This window comes from Neltuma alba, unplaced genomic scaffold (assembly GCF_004799145.2).
Source record: "Neltuma alba isolate B1F8T4 unplaced genomic scaffold, ASM479914v2 tig00011335_pilon, whole genome shotgun sequence".
Taxonomy (NCBI): Eukaryota; Viridiplantae; Streptophyta; class Magnoliopsida; order Fabales; family Fabaceae; genus Neltuma; species Neltuma alba.
Genome location: NW_021636037.1, coordinates 177924 through 205621, shown reverse-complemented (window position 1 = coordinate 205621; position 27698 = coordinate 177924). Strand labels below are relative to the sequence as shown.

The 27698-nt window shown below is 35.3% G+C and overlaps 1 protein-coding gene across 2 annotated transcripts; it reads left to right on the top strand.

Moving 5' to 3' along the window:
- The first annotated feature begins 127 nt into the window (after nucleotides 1–127).
- Nucleotides 128–17111, top strand: LOC114712087 (pentatricopeptide repeat-containing protein At1g30610, chloroplastic). Of its 2 annotated transcripts, XM_028896555.1 has the most exons (9): nucleotides 128–1483; nucleotides 2020–2211; nucleotides 2629–2710; nucleotides 2814–3005; nucleotides 5141–5254; nucleotides 14103–14193; nucleotides 14459–14616; nucleotides 15750–16181; nucleotides 16658–17111. In XM_028896555.1, exons 1-9 carry the CDS (start codon nucleotides 363–365, stop codon nucleotides 17018–17020), a joined length of 2745 nt encoding a protein of 914 aa, XP_028752388.1. In that variant the 5' UTR covers nucleotides 128–362; the 3' UTR covers nucleotides 17021–17111. The 2 variants fall into 2 exon arrangements, with proteins under 2 accessions (XP_028752388.1, XP_028752389.1); XM_028896556.1 differs by lacking the exon at nucleotides 15750–16181.
- Nucleotides 17112–27698: the final 10587 nt, after the last annotated feature.

Here is a 27698-nt window from a genome sequence, read left to right as displayed (position 1 = left end):
TTTCATTAGATTTTAATACCTTTGTATGGTTAAGGATTTTTTTTTTTTGACCAGTGTATGGTTAAGGATTAACACTTTTAAGACAGACAAAATTTTAACACAGGCCTCAAACTTCATGGCACTGTGCTACATGGCAGGCATTGAGGCTTCGTGCAAATTTACGGGTGGACAACTCCTTATTTGGACCTATTGGTAACAATATCTGTGCAGGGTTCATCTTGTTTCCCGATGGATCCTCGTCGTATCGGCCTGCCACGCTCGGGCCCTTCTTCTTATGCCTCGTGAGGTCCTCGTCTCCACTGCTCCTTGTTTTCCAAATCTTAGAAACACCGAGTTTGGCTATCCTTCCGTTTGATGTAGAAATGGCAGTTGTTAGTTTTGAAATTGGTAGAAATTCAGCTTTTGCTTTGCACTGTTATGGAAATTCGTTTTCTTCCGGGCTTACGATATCTGGGAGACCCTTTCTCGGTACATCTTTAAACGCGAGAAATGCAGGGAAAGGTCATGTTTTTCATGCTCAAAAGCTCAATTATGGACCAGTTTGTGCTTCGCTGAAGAGTGGCTTGAACTCTGGGTTGATTAATGATGGTCTACTTTCAAGTGAATTTGAGTTTAAGCCATCATTCGATGATTATTTGAAGGAAATGGAGTCTGCCAGAACTTCCTCCAGAAATGTTAGGGTAAAGGAGCATGCTACTGGTGCTGAAAAACAGAAGAGGGAAAAGGTTATGTCGAGGAAACCAAGGTTGGATGGAGTTGAAAAAGGTGCAAAATTTGGAAAGCTTGTAGGGCGCATGAACAAAAAGAATGAGTTAGGAATTGCTGAAAAAAATGGGCCATTACAAGTAGTTGAAACAGTCATGGGCAAAGAAAGCTCCTCCGTAGGTCATATTGAGCTCAGAGGACGAAGGTTTAAACGATTTGACCTTGAGTATGACGGGAACAAAAGCAAGCTTGATATTACTGTGAAGCAGAAAAAGGAGGCAGAGGTAATGGAAAACAGGTGGTTGGAATACGGAATAAATAAATCAAAACCAGATTCTGACAGTAATTTGATTAAAAGGGAACGAAGAAAGACAGGCCATAGCAAAGGTTCACTCAATTGGAATAGTAACTGTGGGAACACCATAGAGGGGGAAGTCGGCCATAAATTACATACGTTAAAGACAGCAGGAGGAACGGACGTTACAACCAGTCAAATATGCTGCAACCCAAAAGGGAAAATGCCAGTCATAAACAAAACTGTTGTTAGCAGCAATGTTCTGCACAATGGACGCGAGAAAAGCTACACAAAAAATGAGAACGTGGGGAAAGAAAATGGACCGAAAAATCTCAACTTGAATGGAAAGAAAAGTCGTGATTATGACAACTTGGAGGTGGAAAGAGTAGCATTTAAGACTTTTGAAGAGTTCAATGGTGTTGTCAACAAGCCACAAGTTTCACACAAGGAAATGGAGGATAGAATCATGAGGCTGGCAAATTTGTATGGAGTCATTTCCTTCTTCTTTGCTTATGGAATATATAAAAATAGAAAATATTTACTCAGAAGTTTAATTTATTATTGATTTTTATTGCATTATTATTTTCATTCATGAACTAAGAAATCGAAGCAGTGTGCATGAGGAACATGTATAAGCCATGTGCTGCAGAAAAGAAGGAAAAAGGGATAAAAATATGATGCAAATAGCATTGACGATCATGAATAGGATGTCTCAATTGCCACTGAAGTATTCTTGGCGTAAAGATTAAATTAGAAGTAAAGCTGGTCTCCTAAAGATGAACTTCTGTGATTCTAAATTTATTGTTTCCTACTTACACTTCTGGAGTGGGCATTCGCTTGCTTCCATCACTGTAACTGATACCTTGAGGATAAATTTTGTTTTCATGTGATGTAGTCATCTTTTCCTTTCATTTTATGCCCTTTCATACTTGATAAATATTTGATTCTAGTGTTTTTTAGTTATTTAAATCATACTAAGTTGTGTCTTTTTCTGCCCCGTTGATCATTTTCTCAAACAGGTTGAATGGTGCTGATATAAATATTCCTGAATGGATCTTTTCTAAGATGATGAGAAGTGCAAAGATAAAATTTAATGATTATTCTATTGTGAGGGTTATCCAAAGATTGGGAAAACTAGGAAACTGGCAGCGGGTGATACAGATCATTGAATGGCTTCAAAGGCGTGAACGTTTCAAATCCCATAAGCTAGGGTACTTATATCCTTCTCTAAATCGATAGGTCTTGTGCTTGACATTATAGTTAACGTTGTGTGATGTATTATCTGGGGCATATAACTCAGATTTTGTGAAAACCTTATTTTAATTTATATTACTGGCAAATGAAAACCTTTGTTACGGTTGGCTCGTTTGAAATGGCCAGTCATACTTTCAGGCTAAATTGGAACCTTTATGGCATTGCACTTTGTTTTTATGTGCTCCCTTTTTTCTTTTCTTCTCGTTACTAAGGTGCATGTTTTCATCCTTCATGCATGTGGCTTTGATTTCTCTGCAAAATTTGTTTTCTTTATATATGGAAACGGAACTTGAAGGTCGTGAAGTTTTATTTTTGGCTAGCCCTTGGCTTTGTGTGCTTTGAGTATCCTTTAATGAGTGGATCTTCAACACCAGCCACATATACACTGCTGCTCTTGATGCACTTGGAAAGGCAAGGAGACCCATAGAGGCGCTAAATGTATTTCATGCCATGCTGGTAATGCATCATGCTCTTTTGTTGGGAAATATTCGTTTCTTGATATTGAGGTTGGAATATGGAGTTTGCATTACTTTCCTAACGCACTTTTCTTTTCTTCCAGCAACAAATGTCCACATATCCTGATTTGGTGGCTTACCATAGTATTGCTGTCACTCTTGGACAAGCAGGGCACATGAAGGAACTCTTTGATGTGATTGATATCATGCGGTTGCCACCTAAGAAGAAGTTCAAAGTAGGAGCACTTGGTAACTGGGACCCTAGGCTGGAACCTGATGTCATAGTTTATAATGCCGTAAGTTATAGTTAGTGAATAATTTGTGCAAGAGATGACAGTTTTACTTCTTTCAATTCTTTGAAGGATTTCTTAGATTGGATTGAATGGACTTTGGTCCAACTTTTTAAATTCTTGAGATTATAAGCTGAAGCTTTGATGGAAAGTTGGATATATTTGATTGTATATGAAGATTCACACCTCTTCAATAGGACATAGAAAAGGAAGATCAATATATCACAAACAATCCCCACTATTACAGCAGCTAATCACTCTTGAAAACTAGAGAAATTGTGAGAAACTAGAATGTATGACCCATGTGTTGAATGGAATGAAATATTTGAGATAGGCAAATGTTGTGCCATTTAACTTCAAATAAGTCAAATTTAGATGTCTCAATCACTAAACACATAGCTAAGTTTGGCAACCCCTCCAAAAGTCACTTTTGCACTTTACGACATAAAATTCCTCTCATATATTTCTCTCAGACACTGCAAAATCATTTAAAATAAGCTAAATCAAACATCTCATACAGTCCAAAAAACATTATTCACAAGCCAAGACACACAATTTGGCTTCTTATAGAATTTATATATTAGTAGATAAAAGCATAAAAATAGAGCAAGCAAAGCAAATGACAGAACTCCTTTGACTTTCAAGAGGTCAGGTATCTCCTGGCAACACTAAAATCCTTGCTTGCCTTGCCACTACAGTTTGTAAACACCCACTCGCTCCATGTAGACACACTCATACACCCATGAACAAACAAAATACAGATGCACCGGCATAGTGACCACCTTTGGGACCACTTCCTGCCCCCTCCTAGATCCTCTTTGAGCCCAGGCATAATCATTACCCTGCCTCATAACAGACGCGTCTTTGGCCTATCCTCTAGTGTAGACTTGGCCCAATAGACTATTATAGATAAGTTATCTAATTTTTTTCTTCAAATTTTTAAATTTACAATCTCAAATTATATTAGTTTAATTTTGACCAATGCAATCATATTGCAACCGTAGTCGAACCTTTGAACCTTGGACCGGTACTTTGTCTGTTTCATTGTCTGGTCTGGTTACGAAAACGTTGGAAATGATTTGGAGGCAAAAATGGAAGATCACATCATACCACATGTGACAAAGTTCAGGTATATGGTATCAATTATATAAAATGATGGTGAAATTGATGGGGATATTATACATTTAATACAAGTGGGTGGTTTAAATGGAAAAAGGCTAGCGGGGTTATTTGTGATAAGAAAGTACCTATTAAGCTTAAAGAGGGGTTCTATTGAACTACTATTAAACCGACAATGTTATGTAGTGGTGAATTTTGGGCTTTAAAGAGATACCAACGACATAAAGTTGGGCTAGCAAAAATGAGGATATTGAGATGCATGTCTAGTTATAAAAGAAAATGTAAGATTTGGAATGAACGTGTATGAAGAAGAATTAGTGTGGCATCTGTTGAGGAGAAAATGGCAGAAAGTTATTTGTGGTTGAGACATGTACAAAAAAGGTCATTTGTGGCACCAATGGGGAGGGTTAGACAAACAATTTTGAGTATAGTAAAGAGAGGTAGAGAAAGACAAAAAAAGGTTCAATGAAGTTATTAAATGGGAACTTTTGGTGAATAATATATTTAAAAATTTTGTTGTGGGTATTGTAATAGTTGAAAATAGGATCGGTATGCAGGATAAGTAGAACCATTTTTCATGCACCGTTTCAAAGGTTTTCTTTGTAGTGTACTACTTTTGGGTTAATTCAGGAGGTGCTCAAATAAAATGCTGAACTGAAACAGTTTCTGACTTTATCTTACATGAGGTAGCATCTACCTTGCTTAGATATTTTGGCTTCGTTTGTACTCTATGTTGCATTTTGAAAAATGGATGACTTCCTTAAATGGATGTTCCTGACAAAAGGCATCATGCTTGCATTTCCGCACATCATATTTGCATGCCCTTTCTTTTGTGTGATGTTTGATTGTGTCCTGATTACAATAGTTGAAGTGGATTTATTTATGCTAGTAGTTATTTTGTTTCTATGATTTAGTGTTTAATTCACATCCTTTGGTAAGTAATGCTCTGTGGTATAAATTAGATTTTTTTAAAATTAATTTGGAGTTGATTTAGTATTTCCATATACCAATTGAGCATGCAGGTCCTCAATGCTTGTGTTCAGCAGAAACAGTGGGAAGGGGCATTCTGGGTTTTACAGCAGTTAAAGAAGCAACGTCAACAACCTTCTGCGACAACTTATGGCCTTGTCATGGAGGTGATTGTAGCCTCTAGCTTCTTTATGTTTCATATTATTGCACACTCGTCCCATGTCTTAGTAATTGATTTGTAAAGTGAAATTTGGAATTTTTAATTCCCAGTTTTGTGATAAATAAAGTAGATTCTTTAGGGAGAGAATCCAAGAAGGGTCGATGAAGTATTCTCTAAGATTAGCAAAAGATGCAGCAGGGGGGAAATGACAAAACGGGGTAAAACTATTCCAGTAAAAAACAAAGTCTGATCCAAGGGAATAGTCGGAAGCATCATTTAAAAACTCTTGAATTGTTCAAAATAGATCACAAATGCACTGGTGATATTTCTTTTGCATTAATATTCGAGTAAGGCATTGTTTGGTACACAAACGGTAAAGCAAAATGAATGGGACAAGATTGTGCAATGTCCATTATATCCATATAATTATTTGTATAGAGTTGAAAATATTCTTCTGTATTTCATTGATTCTGGACAAGATGTATCAAATAGGGATACAGAGAGGTGCAAGAAAATATTCTTCTGTATTTCATTGATTCTGAACAAGATATATAAAATAGAGGCTAATCAATCTGGGCCTAAAAATAGGGGATACAGAGAGATGCAAGAAATACAAATAAAATCCAATCAAATCTCTAATAAATGTAAATATTTACGTACTAAATATTGGATTTTGACATTATTCAACGATTTCTATCTGTTTCAAATAGTTTTATGGGGAAGGGTATGGGAGTCATTTTCCCTCTGAAAAGTTATGTTTTTCAATATTTTAATCTCCATTCCATTCTGTACCAAAGAGTCTAAATCACACAAACTTTCCCTGAAATAAAAAGTTAGTCTACACTTGAATCCAAATTAAATTTTTTGCCTAAAATACACTCCATATGTGTAATTTTTAGTTCGTATTATATCAAACTGGGGAAAAAAAAATCAAATAGGGTATTCTGGTCATGAGATTAAAGATTAGATTATAGTGTGGGGTAATGAAGTAGGATGCCAAAATCTTACATTGAGTAATAAAGAATGCTTTATGGAGTATTTAAATGGGTTGGTTTTCTAACTGCAGTAGCCGGCTTGTCACTCCAATTGGATGCACATCAAATAGTATCAAATTTGGTAGTTATTGATTCCACAAAATGGTAGCAAATAGAGGGTTTTGACTTGTTGAGTATTTTGATCGATGAGTACACTGAGTGAAGTGTCATAGAATGTAGCTGTTGGGATGACAACTCTACAAGGAGGACAATTGATCTAGACTAAGGTAACATGTAATGCCTTGGCCATGTTGAGTAACCCTATGTGCCAAGGTGATTTGTGTATGTTTTGAAAATAGAGCAAAGGTTTGAACAATTTGAGCAAAATTCAAGGTAGATTCATGAATTTACTCATAATATTCTTTATTTGAAAATGAATTTCATTTAAGGTAACAACCTGTCTAAAACTTCACCTATGTTGCATAGCTGGTCCCAAGCCTGGATAATAGAGGAGGGTTGTGTTAGGCCCTCGATAGCCAACGTAAAACTCTGTCGAATCTTTATGACATAGATCAACGAAGAAATTGTGTTACTACTAGGTTGTTGCCCGGAAGTGACGTGCTGTATGGCTTGAGTACAGTGAGAAATGAGCAAGAGCCGTTGGATTGTCTCTCGAATGTAGTGTTAAATGAGCAAAGGCTATCGCACTCTTATGGACGGAGGCGGCTAAAGAAGTAAGTTCATGAAAGCAAGATCAGGTTTGGCACTTGGAACGTTGGGACACCGTATGGTAAATCAAGGGAAGTGGTGGAAGTAATGGGCAAAAGGAAGATTAATATTTTGTGTCTACAAGAAACTAAATACGTTGGAGAGAAGGCCTTTGAATTTACTAATGGATTTAAACTATGATATACGGGAAAGGTAGACACAAGGAATGGAGTTGGTATTATCATTGACAATGAATGGAAACAGAATGTGGTGGAAGTCAAAAGGATAGAAAACGGAATCATTTCTTTAAGAATAATTGTGGGGAAGGATACTATCAATGTGATTAGTGCTTATGCACCTCAAGTAGGAGCGGAAAACCATCTTAAGGAGAAATTTTGGATGGATATGGAGGGTTTGATTCAAAGTATACCAACCATGGAAAGGATTTTTATTGGCAGTGACCTTAATGGAGATGTTGGTAAAGATGCGAGACAATATGCTAGGACTCATGATGGTATTGGTTTTGGAGTGCGTAATAATGAAGGACAAGCTGTTATTGATTTCTCCCTCGTGTACAATCTCAAGATTGTTAACACTTGTTTTAAGAAGCGGGATGAGCATTTAATCATTTACAAGAGTGGAACCCATAGGTCGCAAATCGATTTCTTTCTGGTAAGAAATCTTGATAGAAAACTCTGCACAAATTGTAAAGTAATTCCTGGAGATGGCGTGACAGCACAACATAGAGTACTGGTCCTTGATATGCATATTAAATGTATAAAACAAAAGCGTCAACAAGTGTTAACTCCAAAGGTCAAATGGTGGCAGTTAAAGGGAGAGAAGCGAGAGATTTTCAAAAGGACGCTTTTAAATGAAGGGGTTTGGGAGCTACAATGAAATGCTGATCTTATGTAGATAGAAATGACTAAAGAGGTCCAGAAGGTTGCTAAAGCAATCTTGGGTGAATCGAAAGGTCGAGGTTGGAGAGATAAAGAGACGTGGTGGTGGAACGAGAATGTGTAAGAGAAAATTAGGCATAAACAAGAGTGTTTTAAAGCGTTATATTTGTGTAATAATACTGAAAATTAGGAAAGGTACTGTGTAACTAAAAAAACGACCAGGAGAGCAGTGGGAGAAGCTTGTGCTAAAGCGTTTGAGGAGTTCTATAAGGATCTAGAGACTAAGGCTGGGGAACGCAAGATCTACAAGATCATGAGGAATAAAGAAAGAAAAACAAGAGATTTGAACCAAGTAAGATGTATAAAGAACGAAGAAGGTAGAGTTTTGGTCACTGATGGTGATATTAAGGATCGATGGGAAGCTTACTTTTATAAGCTATTTAATGATGGGAGCGAAGGATAGACCTATGAGCTTGAAGATTTGACAATTGGAGAAGAAGAACATAATTTTGCTTTTTATTGAAGAATTCGAGTTGGTGAAGTTAATGAAGCTCTCAAGAAAATAGAAAATAATAAAGCAGTTGGATCTGATGGTATTCCTATTGAAGTTTGGAAATATTTGGGTGAAGGTGAGGTGTTGTGGCTTACTAAGTTATTCAATGAGATTTTACACTCTAAGAAAATACCTGATGATTGGAGGAAAAGTACTTTAGTACCTACTTACAAAAATAAAAGGGATATTCATAACTGTGCTAGTTATAGAGGGATTAAACTCATAAGCCATACCATGAAATTATGGGAGAAGGTCATGGAACATAGGTTGGGATTGGAGACTTGTATTTCTGAAAACCAATTTGGGTTTATGCCAGGAAGATCGACAACAGAAGCGATTTATTTACTAAGGGGTTTAATGGAAAAGTATCGAAGCCATAAAAGAGACTTGCATATGATTTTTAGTGATTTGGAAAAAGCTTACGACCGTGTGCCTAGAGAAGTGTTCTGGAGAGCCTTGGAGAAGAAAGGAGTGCGTGTCGCTTATATTAAAATCATACAAGATATGTATGAGGGGGTCATAACTAGTGTTAGAACACCAGGCGGTGAGATAAAGAACTTTCCTATAAGGATTGGCCTACATCAAACATCATCACTAAGCCCTTATCTGTTTAACCTAGTCCTCGATGTTCTAACTGAGCATATCATAGAAGAAATCCCGAAATGCATGCTTTTTGCTAATGATATAGTTCTATTGGTTGAGTCAAAAGAAGAGATTATCGCTAAACTTGAGACATGGAGAAGAACCTTAGAATCAAAGGGTTTCCATTTGAGTAGAAGCAAGACGGAATATATGCATTGCAGTTTTGATCAAAGACAAGTTAGTGCAGGGTTGGAGGTCAGATTGGGAGACCAGGTCATTCAACAAGTGGAAAAGTTTAAATATTTGGGATCAATTATACAAAAAAATGGGAAAATTGATAGAGATGTTAATCATAGAATTCAAGCTAGGCGGTTTAAATGGAGAAAAGCGACAGGAGTTATTTCTGATTGGAAAGTACCAAATAAGGTCAAAGGAAAGTTTTATAGCACTGCTACAAGACTGGCAATGCTATATGGCAGTGAGTGTTGGGCTTTAAAAGGACAATATGAACATAACGTGGCAGTTGCTGATATGAGAATGTTGAGATGGATGTGTGGTCATACGAAAAAAGATAAGACCCGTAATGAACATATAAGAGGAAAAGTTGGAGTGGCTGTTATTGATGAGAAAATGGTAGAAAACCGATTGAGATGGTTTGGTCAGGTGCAAAGAAGGCCTTGGGACATGCTGGTAAAAAGAGTTGAACAAATAATATGGAGTCCTCTAAAAAGAGTAAGGGAAGACCGAAGACAACATTTAATGAAGTCATTGAGAGAGATCTTTCAATTAACAATCTATCCAAAGATTTGGTTTTGGATAGGGCTCAATGGCGTCGTGCGATCCATATAGCCGACCTCACCTAGTAGGATAAGGCTCTGTTGTTATTGTTGTTGTTGTAACCACCTGTCTAAAGATTTAGTTGTTAATAGAGCACAGTGGCATCGAATAGTCCATGTAGTAGACCCCACCTAATGGGATAAAGCTTCTTGTTGTTGAATTTCTGTTAAGGATTTGAATTGTAAAGTCAAATAGGGCTTTCAATGTGAAAGTCTTTTGCTTTTGTATTTAAACGGGAAGAGATTACTAGTGCTTTTTATTGCCAGTTTATTGCTTTGTTTCTTCAACAGATTGCATTGTGATTTGCTACATCAAGAATATCCTTTAAGATGAAATTTTGAAATTCTTACCACCTAAGCCATTAAAATCAGTTGATGTTCCATTAGCAATCCTTACTGGAAAAAAGAAATCAGACCTTCAAACAAATGTATCAAGGTTAGGAATACCAAGAAATACTATATCAGCCTTGTGGTTTGTGGCACCTGAGCCGAGCATCCAGATATGGCTTTTTTAAGTTGAGTCATGAAAGGAATACATGTATGGGCCCTAACACCTGTGCTAATGACTTTTTCTGAAATTTGGCCTTGATGAGTTGTCTTTCTGTTACAAGGGATCAAATGTTATTGTATCTCAGTAAATGAATTAGGCACAAGAGGTTTCTCCTTGCTAGCTACCATAAGCAATGTGTTTCCCTTTGTTGTTGTGAGTCGTGACTTTGAATTAGCCGGATTCCATGAAGCTTCTAGCATATGTCCTTGATATGACTCGTCTTGTTGCTCCTTGATATGACTCTTCTTATTGCAGTGATAACACTGCACATTCCATCCTTTTTGGTCGAGCTCTGCAGCAATACTATTTCTAGCAACTATAGCAGAAGAATTATTCACGGCTGAGCATTTTGTCCATCACAAGTCAGCTGCTTCCTGCCTTCTTTCCATTTGATTTCATGGAACACCTCTTGAAGCAAGAGTCGTGCAAACATAATTTTCTCCCTCTACTCTTCAAAAAATTGAAGTCCCAGAAGATGGTAAATTCTTTCCTTCTTAACTAGATGGTAAATTCTTTTCTTCTTTACTAACTTTTGATGGTAGGTTACATCAACATTTGACATCCACTAATGAACTTCATACAAGTCCAGCTTCTGACACAACTTCCCTAGATTATTTAGTCTTAGGTAACACTCTGTTATAGAAGGATAATCTGGATAAGAGCAAAATAGGGAAAGAGGAGAGAAATAGAGGGGTAGGAGGGAAGAGAGGAAGATGGGGCAGAGAGGGAGAGAGTAGAACTAGTAGGGAGATTTTATTCCATTCAATCGATTCTCATAACCTGATTACCATCTACGCACCGCCTCTTATTTATAAGCCTAGGGATCCATTAACTAATTGCTTTGACTAACTCTAACCAGCTCTCTTCCTAATCATTATCATATGTCAATACGGCCTCCCAAGACAGACCCTTGCACTCAAGGGTCAAGTAAAGTCAAGAATCGGGAACTAAACAAGAATATAGGCTCTTGAATTCTGGGGAAAAATTTCTCTTGAATAGCAAAGGAATGATTCTCTGATTCTTTCCAGAGTCGGGTCTATAGAATTGCTCCATATCCTTGACTTGAGCCCCTGCTGCCATTGCTTTGTTCCTTTCTTTCTTCTTCCTTACTTTAAGAACTAGTGTTGAGGGTCCTACCATGTGCAGTACTTTTCCTTCTTTCTACTTTTTCTGCATGGCCCAAGTTATTGCCCACTGGACGTTATCTTCAAGAGTCAAGTACACTGAACATTTTAGTAGACATGACCCTATAAGCATCTTAACTAGACTCTCCTTGAACCACGTCAGATTCACACATAGAGTGGGGAGTTGGTGGCTGATTAAGATCTTGTTAATTGACCAGTGGACCCATGTATTGACCATGGACAATAGATGGCATCCGCCCATGAAACCATGCATTACCCACTTAAGCTGGAGGATAATTGGCTTTAAGGGTGTTTGCGTTAGTTTTTTAGAAGTGATTTTATGGTGTATATGATAAGTATGTGAAAGAAGTTTTGTTTTGACTTACGTAAAAGTATTTCTTTTAGTGCTTTTAAAACCACAATGAAACCCAATGCAACATTAGAGAGATTCTACGTCAAGCACACAGCCGTGTGGAAACTTCTTGAACAACTCGTCCGCCTTTTGTTTTTGATTTTAAGCCTTGGTGGTAAGCTTCCTCTTCTGTGGCCATCCTCTTCATCGTTTTGGAAGGATTCTTGGGGTCAAAAGAGGTCGTTTTGGTCTCTGCAGAGGTGATTTTCTTTCTCTGTTGGTTCCCACCACTCACAAGGGCATTCTGGCAAGGCATTGGCATATTCTGAAGAGACAGTGTAAAGGCATTTGTCCTTGAAGCCAAGTAACCTCCCCACCTTGCCTCTACAAAGATATCCCGTGTAATCTTGCCAAACTTTGAGCTTCACACAGAGTTTGAAGTTTGAAGAGACGGACTGGTCTTCTGTAGTCTACTTGTAAGGCTGTAATATAGGCATCTGCAGAAGACTCTCTGGGCAAGTGAAGTTTATAGGAGAGTCAAATTCATCAATGAGTTCTGCCAAAGAACATCATTGTCGAAGATGGAGCAAGTCACCTATGGGTGTCTTGTAAACATGTCCCGTGTACTTGTCCCTAGCAGGTACATCATTGCCCCACCTCTGTTCTTCCTGATCACGACAACTATTTGGGTGAGCAAGGCTGCTTCTCTGTCGCGCATCAATTTTTGCAGTCGTATGGATGTTCCAAGAACCCCCTTAGTTAATGTATCAATGGAATCCATTTTCTCTAATCATCATTCAATATTCTGAAGTCATTGCTCTATTGCTTGAGTTTTCTTGCAACTGGGTTTCAACCATGGATGCATCGTCCTTCTGGGTGCCAGGTATTAAGTGGCTCTGGTACCACTTTTATAGAAGGATAATCTGGACAAGAGAAAGATAGGGAAAGGGGAGAGAAAGAGGGAAATATAGAAAAAGTTGAAGATAGAGAAAGAGGGAGACGATAGAATTGAGAGGGAGTATCTCATTCACCCTATTCTGATAAACTGATTGCAATCTACCGAATCCCTCTTATTTATAAGCCTAGGGATCCATTAACTAACTCTAACCAACTCTCTCCCTAATTACAATAATATATCACGCTCAAATTCTCTTGTCTTACATCATGAATGGTTCCCTTGATATGAAGAGATGAATAGGATTCCTTAACACCTTCCAATATCTCCTCGGCTAGTTTTCATAGCACAGCTGTCTCCTTGATCTCTATTGTCATGGAATTCACATACAATGGCATGATTGCATGTTTTCTGCAAGTGATATCTTGCATTGAGAATCTGGCATTTTGGGTTGGATGTTGTCTCCCCTGAGATAATCTTCTTTTCGACAGCCTTGGGTGAAAATTATAGCACTTTGAAAACATAGCAAGTAGTTATTTTACTTATGCCCTTTTAATCTGTGCCTGTGATTATCACAGGAAGATTTTTGGCAGCCATGGAGACGGATGAAATATAGTTGAAGCTTTTTGTCTGTGTTTGATGAAGAGATGCTGATGAAGAGTCTGCAATGCTGGGCTTTGACATATGAGAATTTCTGTTCCCTTGCAAACCATGGAAACTTAGAGACCCTTTTTTCTAACGTGTTCCTTTATTGAAGGAAAAAAGTGTGACATCCATAAATTAAAAACGTAGACCAGGAGAGTTTTGACCTCCCTTATCCTATAGTTACTAGAAATATAACTAAATCAAGTTTACTTATCCTACTCTAGCCAAAACTAGCTGACAATTATAACTAGAATAAGTAATACGCATAAAACAAAACTTATCATAGCAGAACTAATGACATCATGTGGAACGAAACACTTGACACCCATAGCAGCCAAGAAATGTTGTTCGAGTGTGCATGACCCATCAATTCCTCACGAAAGCTGAAGTTAGAACCTTCCAAACATGAAAAGACAGTAAAGGACAAAAGATATGATATACATGAGAGCTACTTTTAATGGGCTAGCATCATGGGTCCCACTGTGGTCGTCATGTCTGGTCTGACAGTACCACTTTGCCACTGGCCCCAGTCTTTTCCTAGGTTTACCTCACATTTCCCAACTGTTAAAATTTTTGGTGAAAACAGACTCGTTGTATTGTTAGAAAATTAAAATTTAAAGAAACCTGTAGCTAATGCTGTATTTTTACTAGCTACCAATGCAATTGCTTGTGCAAATGTCAGCTTGGCTGTCATTGATAATAAATTTTTACTCTTTAATTTGTGTATGCTTGAGCAGGTGATGTTTACTTGTGGCAAGTACAACCTAGTTCATGATTTTTTCATGAAAGTTCAGAAGTTTTCTATTCCCAATTCATTGACATACAGAGGTACAGTCATGTATTTTCCATATTATTAAGTCTGAGGTAATGTGGAATGGAATTCTTTTATTTCTGAGTCTGAGGAGTACAGAATATATACACAGGAGGGTAATGATTAGGAGCCCAAGAAATTAGCGATACAATAAAATCAGATCCTAAATTAACTCCTATCACTATGGCTATTCGCATCATAATCTGATAGTAACTTCACACATGAATATGAAATTATGTAATTTTGAGATGATTTTGATCTTGACCATGATGCTACATCCAGTTCTTGTGAATACACTATGGAAAGAGGGCAAAACTGATGAGGCCGTATTGGCTGTGCAAGATATGGAAAGACGTGGCATCGTAGGTTCTGCTTCTCTGTATTATGACCTTTCTCGATGTCTTTGTGCAGCTGGAAGATGTAGTGAGGCACTGATGCAGGTAGTTTTCATAGAATCTAATATCTCAAAGTCGCTTTTTTTTTTTTGGGGGGGGGGGTGTGTTCTGGAAGTTGGGAGGGGCTAAAGGCTAAAGGCTTATTCTGTTTCCTTGAAGATCATGCATTTCTCTGAAAATATTGAGGCACATTTAAGGGACATGGTACATACAAATACTTGCACCACCTGTGCTTAAAAAGACTTCGAAGTGTTGAAATCTGAGGAAAAACTTATGGTTTGGGGTTTTTTGGTGGGGTTTTGGGGGGGGGGGGCGTTTTGTGTAGAACCCTTTTCTAAAGAAGCTTACAACAAGACTAAAAACCAGAAATAAACTACACTGAAATGAGAATGTACTCTTATTGCATAAAGAAAACGATTACAACACAGTATATGACCATGAACAAAAGATACAACAGGTACCTCACGCTCAGACACAACTCTCCCAACCAGACGGCAACTCTAGAACATAGACACGCAACAAGTTTGCTAACTTTCGAGAGGTTGGCACTCTCCTCCCCCAAGGGCCAAGCCACAATGCAAATTCTTCTCCCCTTTTCTCTCTCAACCAGAAGGAGGATTTAAAGACCCAAAAAGTGACTAGCACAGCCCCCAACGTTACCCCATAGCCCCTGCTAACAGCAAGCCTAGTCTCCTATGTCTTTATTCAAAACAGTAGAATTTTCTAAGTCAATGCTCTGACCAACAAAAGGTGACTTTGTCTTTTCTTGTATTATCCTAATTTTCCTTTTGTATGTCTGATCAGCGAAAGCAGTCCTGGCAGGGTATAATAGGAGAGAAGTCAGGACTTTTTGGCTAATGGAGAATGGTCTGGTTCAAAATGTTTAAGTTTTAGAACTTCTTATTATAATTGTAGATGAGGGCCAAAATCTCTCACCCGGGGTTGGGGGCTAGGGGGGCTCAGAATATCTTAGTTCTTGTTAGATCGCCCAGTTACCCTCAATTATGAGTGATGCAATATTGATAGATATTCTTCGACTTTTACAAACCGACTTCTTTCGCTTCTCAACCACTTTTCAGAATGGTAATTCAATTATGGAATTTAATGAGCTTTTGTAAGCAATAATATATATGCACTAGAAGACTTGATCACAGAAAGTGTTGCTCATCCTATGACAGATAGAGAAGATGTGCAAGGTTGCAAACAAGCCACTTGTAGTGACATACACGGGCTTAATTCAAGCATGTCTGGAATCTGGAAACATCCAAGGTGGGGCATACATTTTTGAAAAAATGAAGGATATCTGCTCCCCAAACCTTGTTACTTGTAACATGATGCTTAAAGCTTACCTGGAACATGGGATGTTTGAGGAAGCAAAAGAATTGTTTGAGAAGATCTCAGAAAACACAAATCATGTGAAGAGAAATTCTGATTACAAAGTTGTGGTGATACCAGATATTTACACATTCAACACCATGTTAGATGCATGCATTGTAGAGAAGAGATGGAATTATTTTAACTATGTCTACCAAAAGATGCTATACTATGGCTACCACTTCAATCCAAAACGTCATCTTCGAATGATACTGGAGGCATCAAGAGCTGGAAAGGTAATTTTCCTTTTAACTGCTGTGCGCGCGCGCAAGTGAGTGGTTCACTTATGATTCTTGGAGAAGTGAATACGTACGATATGTCGTGTGGGTAGTTGAGGGTATATGCCTGATAGTTAATTGAAAATAGATAAGGTCTATTCAGCAAGCCTACTTGGTAAGCCAACAAGGAAGAACAATACTGTGTTTCAGAATGTGTTTGTGTTCTTTTGTGGTGATGGGTTCTTTCTCCGGAATAGGTCCTGTGTGGCATATTTTAAAATATTTTTTGTCACAATTTTTGACCAAGTTATATTGATTAACGAGAAATATTTAATGTTAAATTGTAATCAAGTAATTAAATAAAAATGCTTATTATCATGTGCGCCATGTCACTTTTACCGTTTATTTTTCGTTTCTCTCAGTAGTTAGAAGCTGTAAATTGGTGGAAACCCGTTAAACGTTCCATTAACTCGAGAACTTTGAATATTTGGCAGGAGGGGCCTATTGAAACGACGTGGAAGCACTTGATCCAAACAGATCGTATTATTCCAGCTACTCTGATAAAGGAAAGATTCTGTATGAAGCTTGAAAAGGAGGACTATGTTGAAGCTCTTGGATGTATCACCAATGATCTCTCCAAAGACTTGCAGGCTTTTTCTAAGCTGTCTTGGTTTAATCTATTGAAAGAAAATGTCCCGCGCTTTCAGAAGGATACACTAGTTAGGTTAATGGATCAGGTAAATACCCTAGTTTCCAATAGTAGCTTGCCACTTCCGGCACTTGAAGCACTTGAAAACCTAATGCTATCTTTGAGAGAATTTTGTACCACTGACCTTAGTGTGACTGCCATCAAATAGGTGGTTAATTCCAGATGAACTTCTGTGTAAAGAGCACTGTAATTGTAATGTATGCTGTTTTTAACACCAATGGCTAAAATTTTGATGTCAATGAGCACTGCCACACTTTTTGTTTTTTTTTGGGGATTATCTGGTGGTCTGGCCAGTCTCGTTTGCAGGGTAACATTTTTTTTTTGAATTCGTTTTTATGTTTTTATAACAAAAAACATGTATTGAGAGTTATGTTGCAAGATAAGTATGAATAGATGGCGAAAACTCATCGAAGAATTGAAGTTGCAAGTTGAAGCCAATGCCTACAGCTACAGGACCCTTAGGCTTAGCTTAGAAGTTTTAGTTTGCCTCTTGTAATAGGTAGTAAGAGCTTTTATCATAAACTATAAGTGATTTTTGAAAATGATTTTTATCAAAGAAAACGTATCTGAAGGCTCAAGAAGCTTAAAAATCGGCTTAAGCTAATCAGAGGTTAGTTATATGTTTTGTCAAAAACTAAATCCATTGACCCTAGCATTAGTTGACTGATATAATATTGATAGTGGTAAGAGTTGGTTCTCCTGATTTTTTGACCGATCAACCAGTGTCTTTCAATCAAGGGAAAATTTCGATTAAAAATGATGGGAATTAATTTCAAAAAGTTCCTAAAAAGTTCTGAAATATCGTTACAGGAACAAAAGATCAAACTGAAATTAATATTAGGAGTAAGATTACAATAATAACCTTTATTTTTTTTATTTTTTTTTAAAAACAAATATTAATGGTCGTCAAAGTTCTGGCCATTGGTGCTGAGGTGGCTGTCACCAGAGGTTGGAGCTTCGGTAGCCACTATTGTAGCTCCAGTGGCCGGATTTTTTTTTTTTTTTAAATAAGGTGGCCAAGGGAAGGTTTGAACCCATAACCCTTGGCATACCAAAAATGATGTGACCACCAAGCCAAGCAAATCATTTAATTATGTCATGCAAATAAAAATATATATAACAAAGCAAATGCAAATGTCCAAGTGAAATTCGATAATTTACAAGTGAAATTCAGTAATTTACAACAAAAATTTAACAATTTACAAATAATATAATAGAATTCACAACCCCAAATACAAGTGTTTAAGTGTAAATGAGCAAGTGAAATTCGACAATTTACAACAAAAATTTGACAATTTACAAATAATATAATGGAATTCACAACCCTAGATGCAAGTATTTATGTGTAAGTGAACAAGTGAAATTTGATAATTTACAAGTGAAATTCAGTAATTTACAAATTTGGCCATTTACAAATAACATAATGGAATTCACAACTCTAAATGCAAGTGTTTAAATGTAAATGAGCAAGTAAAATTCGACATTTTACAACAAAAGTTTATGAATTTACAACATAAATTTGGCTATCCACAAGAAACACAAGAAAATTCACAACCCAAAATGTAAGAATTTGAGTGTAAATGAACAAGTGAAATTTAGCTATTTACAACCTAAATTCAGTGATTTATAAGAAACATAAACATTACAAAACTAATAAGAGAATTCACAACTTCAAATACAAGTGTATTAATGTTTCTCATTAATCGTTGAATTTGGGTTGTAAATATGTTGATTGTTGTTGTAAATCACTAAATTTCACTTGTTCATTCACACTCAAACACTTACATTTTAGGTTGTGAATTTTCTTGTGTTTTTTATGAATAGCTGAATTTCAGTTGTAAATCTATAAACTTTTATTGTAAATCTTCAAATTTCACTTGCTCATTTACACTTAAATACTTGTATTTGGGGTTATGAATTCCATTATATTATTTGTAAATTACCAAATTTTTGTTGTAAATTGCTGAATTTAACTTGTTAATTATCAAATTTTACTTATTCACTTACACTTGGACACTTGCGTTTACTTTGTTATATATATTTTTATTTGCACCATATGATTAGATGGTTTGCTTGGCTTGGTGGTCATATTATTTTTGGTGTGCCAAGAGATTATGGGTTCAAACCTTCTCTTAACCACCTTATTTTTAAAAAAAATTCTGGCCACTGGAACTACAATAGTGGCCACCGGAGCTCCAACTTCTCGCGTTGTCCACCTAAGCACTGGTGGCCAGACCTCCAACCTCCGGTGGCCGGAATTCTGGTGACATTAATATTTATTTTTTTAAAAAAATAAAAATGAGGGGTATTATTGTAATCTTACTCTTAATTTTAATTTCAGTTTGGTCTTTTGGTCCTGCAGTGACATTTCAAAATTCTTTGAAAGTTGTTTGAAATTAATTCTCATCTATGGTCCTTAATCGAAATTTTCCCTTCAATCAATTAATCACGTTTTGAAAGGAACACCTCTCATTTAACTTGGTGGATTAATGACTAAACAGTTCAAATTTAAATCATGTGTCAACTGTATAAAATCTTGATTCAAATCTTTCGTGAAAGATGCCTAATTCTTTTATTTATTAAGACTTTTTTTTTCCTATGAGTATTATAATTGGTAAGGGTATTCATGAGACAGAAGAGGGACAACTTTGTCCCATGTCCCGTCTTGTCTTAAAGCCATTCCGGTTCAAATTGGGATAGTACGGAACCAAGATGAGACTGTGACATCCTGTGAAATTTTTTAAAAATTTTCAATAAAAATTTTTTATTGCCATTTTGATTATAATTTTTTAACCAAAAGTAATTAGCCAAAATCCTATTGCCTTCCAAATATAGTTTTAAACATCCAAATAATACGTAATAAAGTAATAATAGTTTAAGTAATAGTAGTGAATATTTGATTTAATTAGCAAATAATCATGTTGTTATTATTATTATTTTTTTAAGTTTTGACAAGTAGAGATTGATTACTTAAACTCCCCCCCCCCCTCATGATTCAAAATTTCTCAAAGTGAATGTCGCATGTGGAGGCCATATCCTTGATTTCAATTAAGTCTAAACAAATATTTACAATAATGCATTATCATATCATATTGATTGAATCTTGTTTAATTTACTTTTTTAAAATATTTTTTTCTTTTTTTTTTATAGATATCAAAGTAAAAAAAACCCTTAAATATACAAAATCCCAAATTAGTACCAGTGAAAAGCAAATGCTCATCTCAAAACAGGAGTATTGATTTGGTATTTCTAAATATTGGCAAAAACAAAGCTTGTGTTTTGTAAATTGGTAAAGAAAAAAACAATGCAAAAAGCAAGTTAATATAGTCCATTTATGTAAAGGCGATATCAATCAATATGAAAGAGTTGTCGATGCGCCTAACAAGGGGACAATATGTGATTTGCCTAAATTTCCTAATTGGTCTGCCTTACAATGAATTTCACTGATTATTTGTTGTCAATATTATATGAAATTGTTGTTAATCTATTTAGAAGAGTTGTCAATGGCCCTATCCAGTTTACATAGCATGTGATTAGTCAAAGTTTGTCAATTGGTTTGCTTTACAATGAATTCCCCTAATTACTTGATGTTAATACATATAAAAGTATTGTTAATTTATTTAAAAGGATTGTCAACACGCATAATAAAATTGTAATGACATTTCCTAATTACTTGTTATCAATACATATAAAAGTGTTATTAAGCTATTTTGAAAAGTTGTCAATGCATCTAACAAAGTTGTTAATTTATTTACATGATGGCAATTGGTTTGTCCTATGAAGAATTTCCCATATTATTTGTAGTGAATACATATAAAGGTGTTGTTAACGAATAAATATTATACAATTTAAGTGGGGTTTTTTCAAATACAAGTAGTTACCAGATACTACACAATTGTCAAAAGATTTGATAAAGTAATAAGCATGTAATTCATACATTATCATCACATAACTTCAACTGACAACAAACTTGCTCACTACTTTGACAAGTACTGTCACTTTGCTGTCTTTTTTGGTTGTTCAAGAAGCTTCAAAACTTCAGCCCTTTTATAATTTTCATCATGATTAACTAGCTATCACAAGAGGTCATGTCTAAATGTAGTCATTTGTTCATACGTGTATTCCAATACCACGTTCGGATCTCATTTACTTAACCATGTAAACATATGCACACCAAAGATTTCTCCAAAGTAGTAAAAGCCAGTAATTAATTCTAATTCCATGAAACAAACCATTTTCAACAATAATTATATCAAGTTAATGCCACTTAGAAATTACTTTGATGTGGTATGGGAGGCATAATTATATTCGTCTTTGGCTTCTTCCCAATGTCTTATTCATACCTTATTACTATCGAACACAAACATAGAGGTAGAAATTTCAGGATGTCACATCTAATAATTTTTTTCAATTATTTTTTATATGTATATTTTTTCCAGTTATTTGAATGATGATAGCCATAATAGTCTCAAACATCCCCCATGTATGACACCTCTAAACCTGAATTTTATTGCAAAGATTAAAGAGTGAGTTGCTGCCCAAAAAAAAATTGAGAGGACCACAAATTCATGCACTTGTCTCCAGCATTATGCTTACGGGCCTTTGGGAGTTCCTAGTTTAAGAAATCTTGACTTTGTCTCCAACGTTTACGTGGTGAAGGAATCAAATTAAAGATTAATCCATTAATAATAATTTATTTACTTGCGGTCACGGTTGCGGGTATGGAATTGCCAATCGTCATGGGAAGATGTCCCTGCTGCTGCAAGGCCATTGCACCACCGCCTCCTCCTCATACTCCTCCTCTACCACCACCAATAACCGACGATGATGAGTCCCCCGGCTAGCTCAAGACTCGAGCTATGTTGTCTTTGTCTATATATCTATACGTATATCTATGTCTTTGTGTCTATCTCTGCATTTCTTGTCTTTCGCTTAACTTTTGAAGTAATAGTTACAACATTGAGGTATGAAAAGACAGAGAGTGAGGGAAATGGCAGAGCACAATGGGTCAGTGAAGCAACGATTATGAGTTTATGTTGGAAAAGACAACGGTGTGACGGGAGTGAGGAAGGAGAGCTGTGGCCGTGCGGGGAGAAGTGGGAGCAGGGCAATGACGTCTTTTCCGAAAATTTTCAAATTCCAAATTAGTGCTTGTAATCAAATGTGGGGTTTAGATATTTTGAGGGTATTTATATGGAATTTTGCCAAAAACTTATTCAAATATATGACTTCCGTTCACTTCTTTAAATTTAGTATTTATATTTTTTGTGTTGTTAGAATAGATAAACAAAAATAATATATAACAAAAAAAAATATGAATATATATCTCGAGACGGGATGAGCTGTCCCATCCTGACTTTCTTTATCTTGTCCTGTTTCATTTTTGTCACGTCCCAATCTAGGATAACATAAGAAATCCTGGTAATTGGAATAGTTTTTATTACTTAAATAAAAATTTCTACACCTCTTCAAAAAATAATCTTAGATTTTTCTTGTTCCTGTATAATTTTTAGGATTTATGTCACCATTAGTCCTTAAAGTTTGATTTAATTTAAATTTTGATCCCTAAAATTTTATTTTCTTTTACTTTGCTTAAATAATTTTAGTCTCTAAAACAGTAATTTTGGTATTTGAAATGGGGTTCGAAAGACTAAAATCACTGAATTCAAATTTCAAAAACTAAAAGTTTTTCTCATTATTTTTGTTATTTGATTAAGCGTTTTTCTTTTTGAGACTTAAAGTGTAAAAAGTTTTCATCTCTCCTAATAAATATACTTTCTAATATTTGAATTTATGTTCTTCTCTCTATAAGGATGAGGCCATTTACCATTTCAACTAACAGTTTATTAGTATTTTTTTTCCATTATTGCAACGGATTCTAATACAAAGAGTATCGAATCAAATATATTCTTCCACTTATATTAAAATTTTGGCGCGTAACACAAAAAATATTAAAATGGCAAAAAAAATCATTATTAATGTACTACAACAACAACAACAACAAACTTTATCTCACGAGGTGAGGTGAGCTACATGAATTACACGCTGCCAATATGCTCTATCAACAACCAAGTTCCTAGATATGTTGTTGACCAGGAGGTGCCATTCAATGATCTCGTTGAACATTTTTCTTGGCCTTGTTCTGCCCCTTTTTGTAGGATCCCAAACTGTCTTCTCTATCCTTCTCATCAGGGTCTCCAATGGCCTTCTCTACACATGCCCAAATCACCTCAAGCGATGTTCAACCATTTTCTCTTCAATCGGTGCCACGCCTACTCTTGCTCAGGTAATTTCATTTTAAACATTATCTTTTCTTATATGACTACACATTTATCTCAACATCCTCATTTCTCATACTCCAACTTTAAGCTATTGTTTTCCCTTTAACACCCAACATTCACTATTATATAACATAGTTGGTCTTATAGCAGTCCGATAAATTTTTTCCTTAAACTTCTTAGGTACCTTCTTATCGTAAATAACTCTGGTAACCTTCCTCCACTTTAATCAACCAGCTTGTATTCTACGCGAAACATCACCATCAATTTCACCATTCTCATGTATAGTAGATCCTAAATATTTGAACTTCGACACTTGAAGAATGATTTGATCTTCTCCTTTCACCACCAAATCACCATTGCCTGGCCTCCTTCTAAAATTGCAATACATATATTCCGTCTTGCTCCTACTCAAGTGAAAACCTTTCAACTCCAAGGTCCTTTCCCATAACTCTAAGGAGTTAATCTCTGCTTTTGATTTAGCCATCATAAGGATTATGTCATCCGTGAAAAGCATGCAGTTAGGAATTTTTTCTTGAATAAGCTCAGTTAGAACAATATTGAACAAGTAAGTACTCAAAGAAGATTCTTAATATAGACCAGTCTTAATGGGAAAGTCTTTTGTCTGACCTCCAGACATTCTTATACTAGTAGTTGCCCCCTCATACATATCTTGTATGGCTTTAATATAAGTAAATTGTACACCTTTCTTTTCCAAAGCCTTCCAAAGTACTTCTCTTGACATACGATCATAAGGTTTTTTCAAGGCAATAAAAACCATATATGAATTCTTTCCTTTACTCCTATATCTTTCTATTAATCCTCTTAATAAATAAATTGCTTCTATTGTGGATCTCCCCAGCATAAATCTAAATTGGTTCTCTGAAATAGAAGTCTCCAACCTTAACCTATGTTCAATCACCTTTTCCTATAATTTCATTGTATGGCTCATAAGTTTTATTCCCTTGTAACTTTCACAGTTTTGAATATCTCCTTTATTTCCAAAAAAAAATCATCATTAATATGTTCTCTAAAATTCAAGTATTATTATTAAATACTTTTAATATTAAACAAGTAATTACTCAAAGTAATGCCCGATTTTTGTATATAAGGGCTTTTTTCTTGTTTTACCTCCGTATCTATTTCTTTTGCCAACGTTTTCACCTCAATATCCAGGGGCTGTTAACTTACAAATCTATAAATACAATCTTCATTGATTATATAAAGGTTACAAACATTGAGTACCTAACTGTTAGAAACATTTTATACAGCTTCCAACTATATATATATATATATATATTCTGTATTTCTTCATTATAATATTACATTTGGTCTTTAATATAAAAGTTAGTTGATTAATTTGAGTATATATATATAATGAAAGTTAGTTATTTATAATAAATAGGTGTTGTCTTTTCTAAAATATAATTGCTAATTAATTATGTGTATTAGTTAGAACTACTATTTGATAAAACATTTAACATATGTAATTACTATAAGGACCATTTAAAAAATAAAGAAGATAAGTATGAGAGACAAAATAAATTGTAATTTTATATTTAAGGCCAACTTGAATACCAAGCTAACTTAAAGGACCAAAAGTAGTACTTCACTAGTTTACCCTTTTCTAGCATTAAAGCTCCCACATGGCCATATCCATTCTTTTCATTGAATAGACATTTAGGATTACATTATGCGTAAGAGGAACGATGAAGAAGCAAATCAAGATTAAGTCTTTGATTGTACTCCTCCGGTCCAAATATAGGATCTAATTGTTGAGTTGGTTTTTGTCCTAAATATAAAACTTATTTGTCATATTTATCAATTTTCTCTAAATTACCCATATGGATACTTCCTCAACCATAATTAAGTAGAAAAGGGAGATGAGGTATTAAGAAAGATGATTATAGTGTTTTAGGAAAAATGTGTACTTTTCTTATAATTAACTAACTTACATAACTTTTTTAATCTAATCAAATTAGTTAAATAGGTTTTATATTAAGAATCGAGAAGTATTATGATATTGCAAGAACTCTACCATTTTGTCTTACCATATACTCCCTCTGTTCCTTATTATAAGAGACATTTGATACTTATGGCATGTTCCTATATATAAGAGACACTTAAAAGTTATCTCTACTTTTTTGTGTTGATTTCTTATTTTACCTATATTTATTGTCTCCAACTCACACTCTCTCTCCTTCCCACTTGTCTTTTATTTAATAATTTAATTCTTCTTTTTCATGCTCTCTCTCCTTATTAATGAGGGTATTTTTAGGAAAAAAATTATACTTTTTACACATTAATTGTTTTAAACTAATTTTAACTATTTTTTTTATCAACGTAATTCGGTTATTCGTCTCTTATAATAAGAAACGGAGGGAGTAGCAAATAACAAAAATTGCCAGGTGGGTTATTATTTACCCTTGAAAGCCTACAAATGGAGAACTTCATCATCATCATTGTCACTGTTTTTTTGGTCCAAATCATCATTGTCACTCTAAAAACGTTTCCATTCGCGCTCGCGCTCTCATTCAACCTTAGGCTCAAGCTTTGGCTTTCTGATGAAGTGTTCTATATTGAAGCTTCTTGGAAGGCAGATTGCCCCCCTAAACGCCTTTGTCACCTAAATCTGTGATCTTCTTAACAATGGAATCCATCTATGGTGCAGAGACAACTTCGAAAGGCACAAACACACCCTTTAATTTCTTCTTCTTCTCTGGAATAAGTCAAAGAGAAAGGAAGATTCTTGAATCAAAAGTTGCTGGCAGTACCCAGATCGGGACTTTTAATAACACCCTTTGTCCTCTTGGCTCTATGGCCGGAGGACTCACCATCCTATTCAGCAAGCCTCTTCAAGCTCTTACTTTTCTCACCCCAGAGCTCATTCTTCTGAGCATTAATTCGATACTTTAGTGGTGGTCGGATGTTCTGCTAGAGAGAACATGTCGGCCGGCGGCTTCAACTTCGACTCGACAACAGGCTTCTTCTCCATGGAGAGGCTGACAGGCCTCGAGGATCTTTGCGCGAGAAGCTACATGGCAGGTTCAGTCTCTGCAAGTTCAGTGAAGGCACTGGAAGTGGCTGGCTTTGACGATTATGGGGCCGGGAGTTTTCACTTTTTAGGCTTCCTGATTAAATAATTATCCGCCAATCAGTTTTTAGAATAAGCTAATTTTAAAAACATATTTTTGGCGTGTCAAAAACCCGCATCATAAAAAACAAAGAGTGTTATTAAGGACTGATCTCTTTAGCGATTAAATCTAAAAGAATTTGATTAAAATAATTCAAAACTAAAATTTTGAGGAGTTGAGGACATAATGAAGTAATTTTCTCAAACAAAAAAGCATAATTAGATTATTGCCAAAAGGGGGGATTGAGGAAGCATCGAGAAAGCGCGTATGCATCTGTCCTATTCATGCGGTAGCGTGTGAATATCTTATTCTTCCTTCGGAAAATAGAGTTGTCGGTGCAAGACTCAGGAAGTGGAACTGCGTTTTCACGTTCGGCTAATTTTGCGTCAAGATTATTAAATTTAAAGAAAATTAATTTTAAAAGGAAATAATAGTTGGAAAGCTCACTTAACAAAATTTTGCTCAAAAGTATTAACAAACTATTAATTGGAATGGTAAGCTGGTTAAGATGATGAGTATTCTCAATTTGAATTCTAGGAAGTATACTTATTTGTTGATGGGTAAAAATTTTTAGCTAAAGAGTACTTTTAACTTCATGTACAACTCACATGTAACCTATTTTAAATGGGTTCAACTCTTTTACAACTGTATTGCGACCTACTTTAGCTGTATGCAAAATGATTTAAAATTGCAATAGTTAAATACATCTTTAAAGACTATAACCCTCTGCAAAAAACAGTGTTTCCTTTATAAAGAACAATGTCCCACTCGGATGAAAATCTTTTCTTTTTTTGGAAATTTATTGAATCAAAATATTAAAAGAATATTACTACACGTTTGAAGAATTAATTGAAATAATTTCAAAGTAAACAAATTAAATTTAAAATATTAATTTTCTAACTATTTAAATATTTTGACGTGTGAGTCTTCAAATATATTTCTCTGACCCTATTTGTAAGAAAGAGATAAAAAGGTATTTTTTAATTCTATTTATAGGATAATAAGAGAAATTTTTTATATAGATATACAATTTTACTTTTTATTTATTATTATGTTGATTTTATTTACATGAGATATAATATATATTAGGTCAAAATGAAATTAAAATATTGTTAAATTTTAAATAAGAACTAATAAAATTTAAAAACTTTTTTAATTTGTGTAAAACATATTAAAAGTGATTTATAAATAAAATTAAAGAAGTAAAAAAATTTTAAATGATTATTTAAAAAAATAATTAGGTGGGAAAACGGAGGCGGCAAATCAAGGGGCCCTCTCCCATTGGCTATCATTGCCATTGGATTTAGAGGCTGTTTACCGCGGATCCTTCTGCTGTATTTTTAGCAGTAATTATTATGTTCCGAGCATTTCACACACACACACACACATATTTATATATAGATATATCCACACA

Excerpts from the sequence above, each read along its gene's own strand:
- LOC114712087 (XM_028896555.1), top strand. The coding sequence starts at position 363 with ATGGCAGTTGTTAGTTTTGAAATTGGTAGAAATTCAGCTTTTGCTTTG. Across the intron at positions 2,212-2,628 it reads TTCAAATCCCATAAGCTAGG|CCACATATACACTGCTGCTC; the intron begins GTACTTATATCC and ends CTTCAACACCAG. Across the intron at positions 3,006-5,140 it reads ATGTCATAGTTTATAATGCC|GTCCTCAATGCTTGTGTTCA; the intron begins GTAAGTTATAGT and ends TTGAGCATGCAG.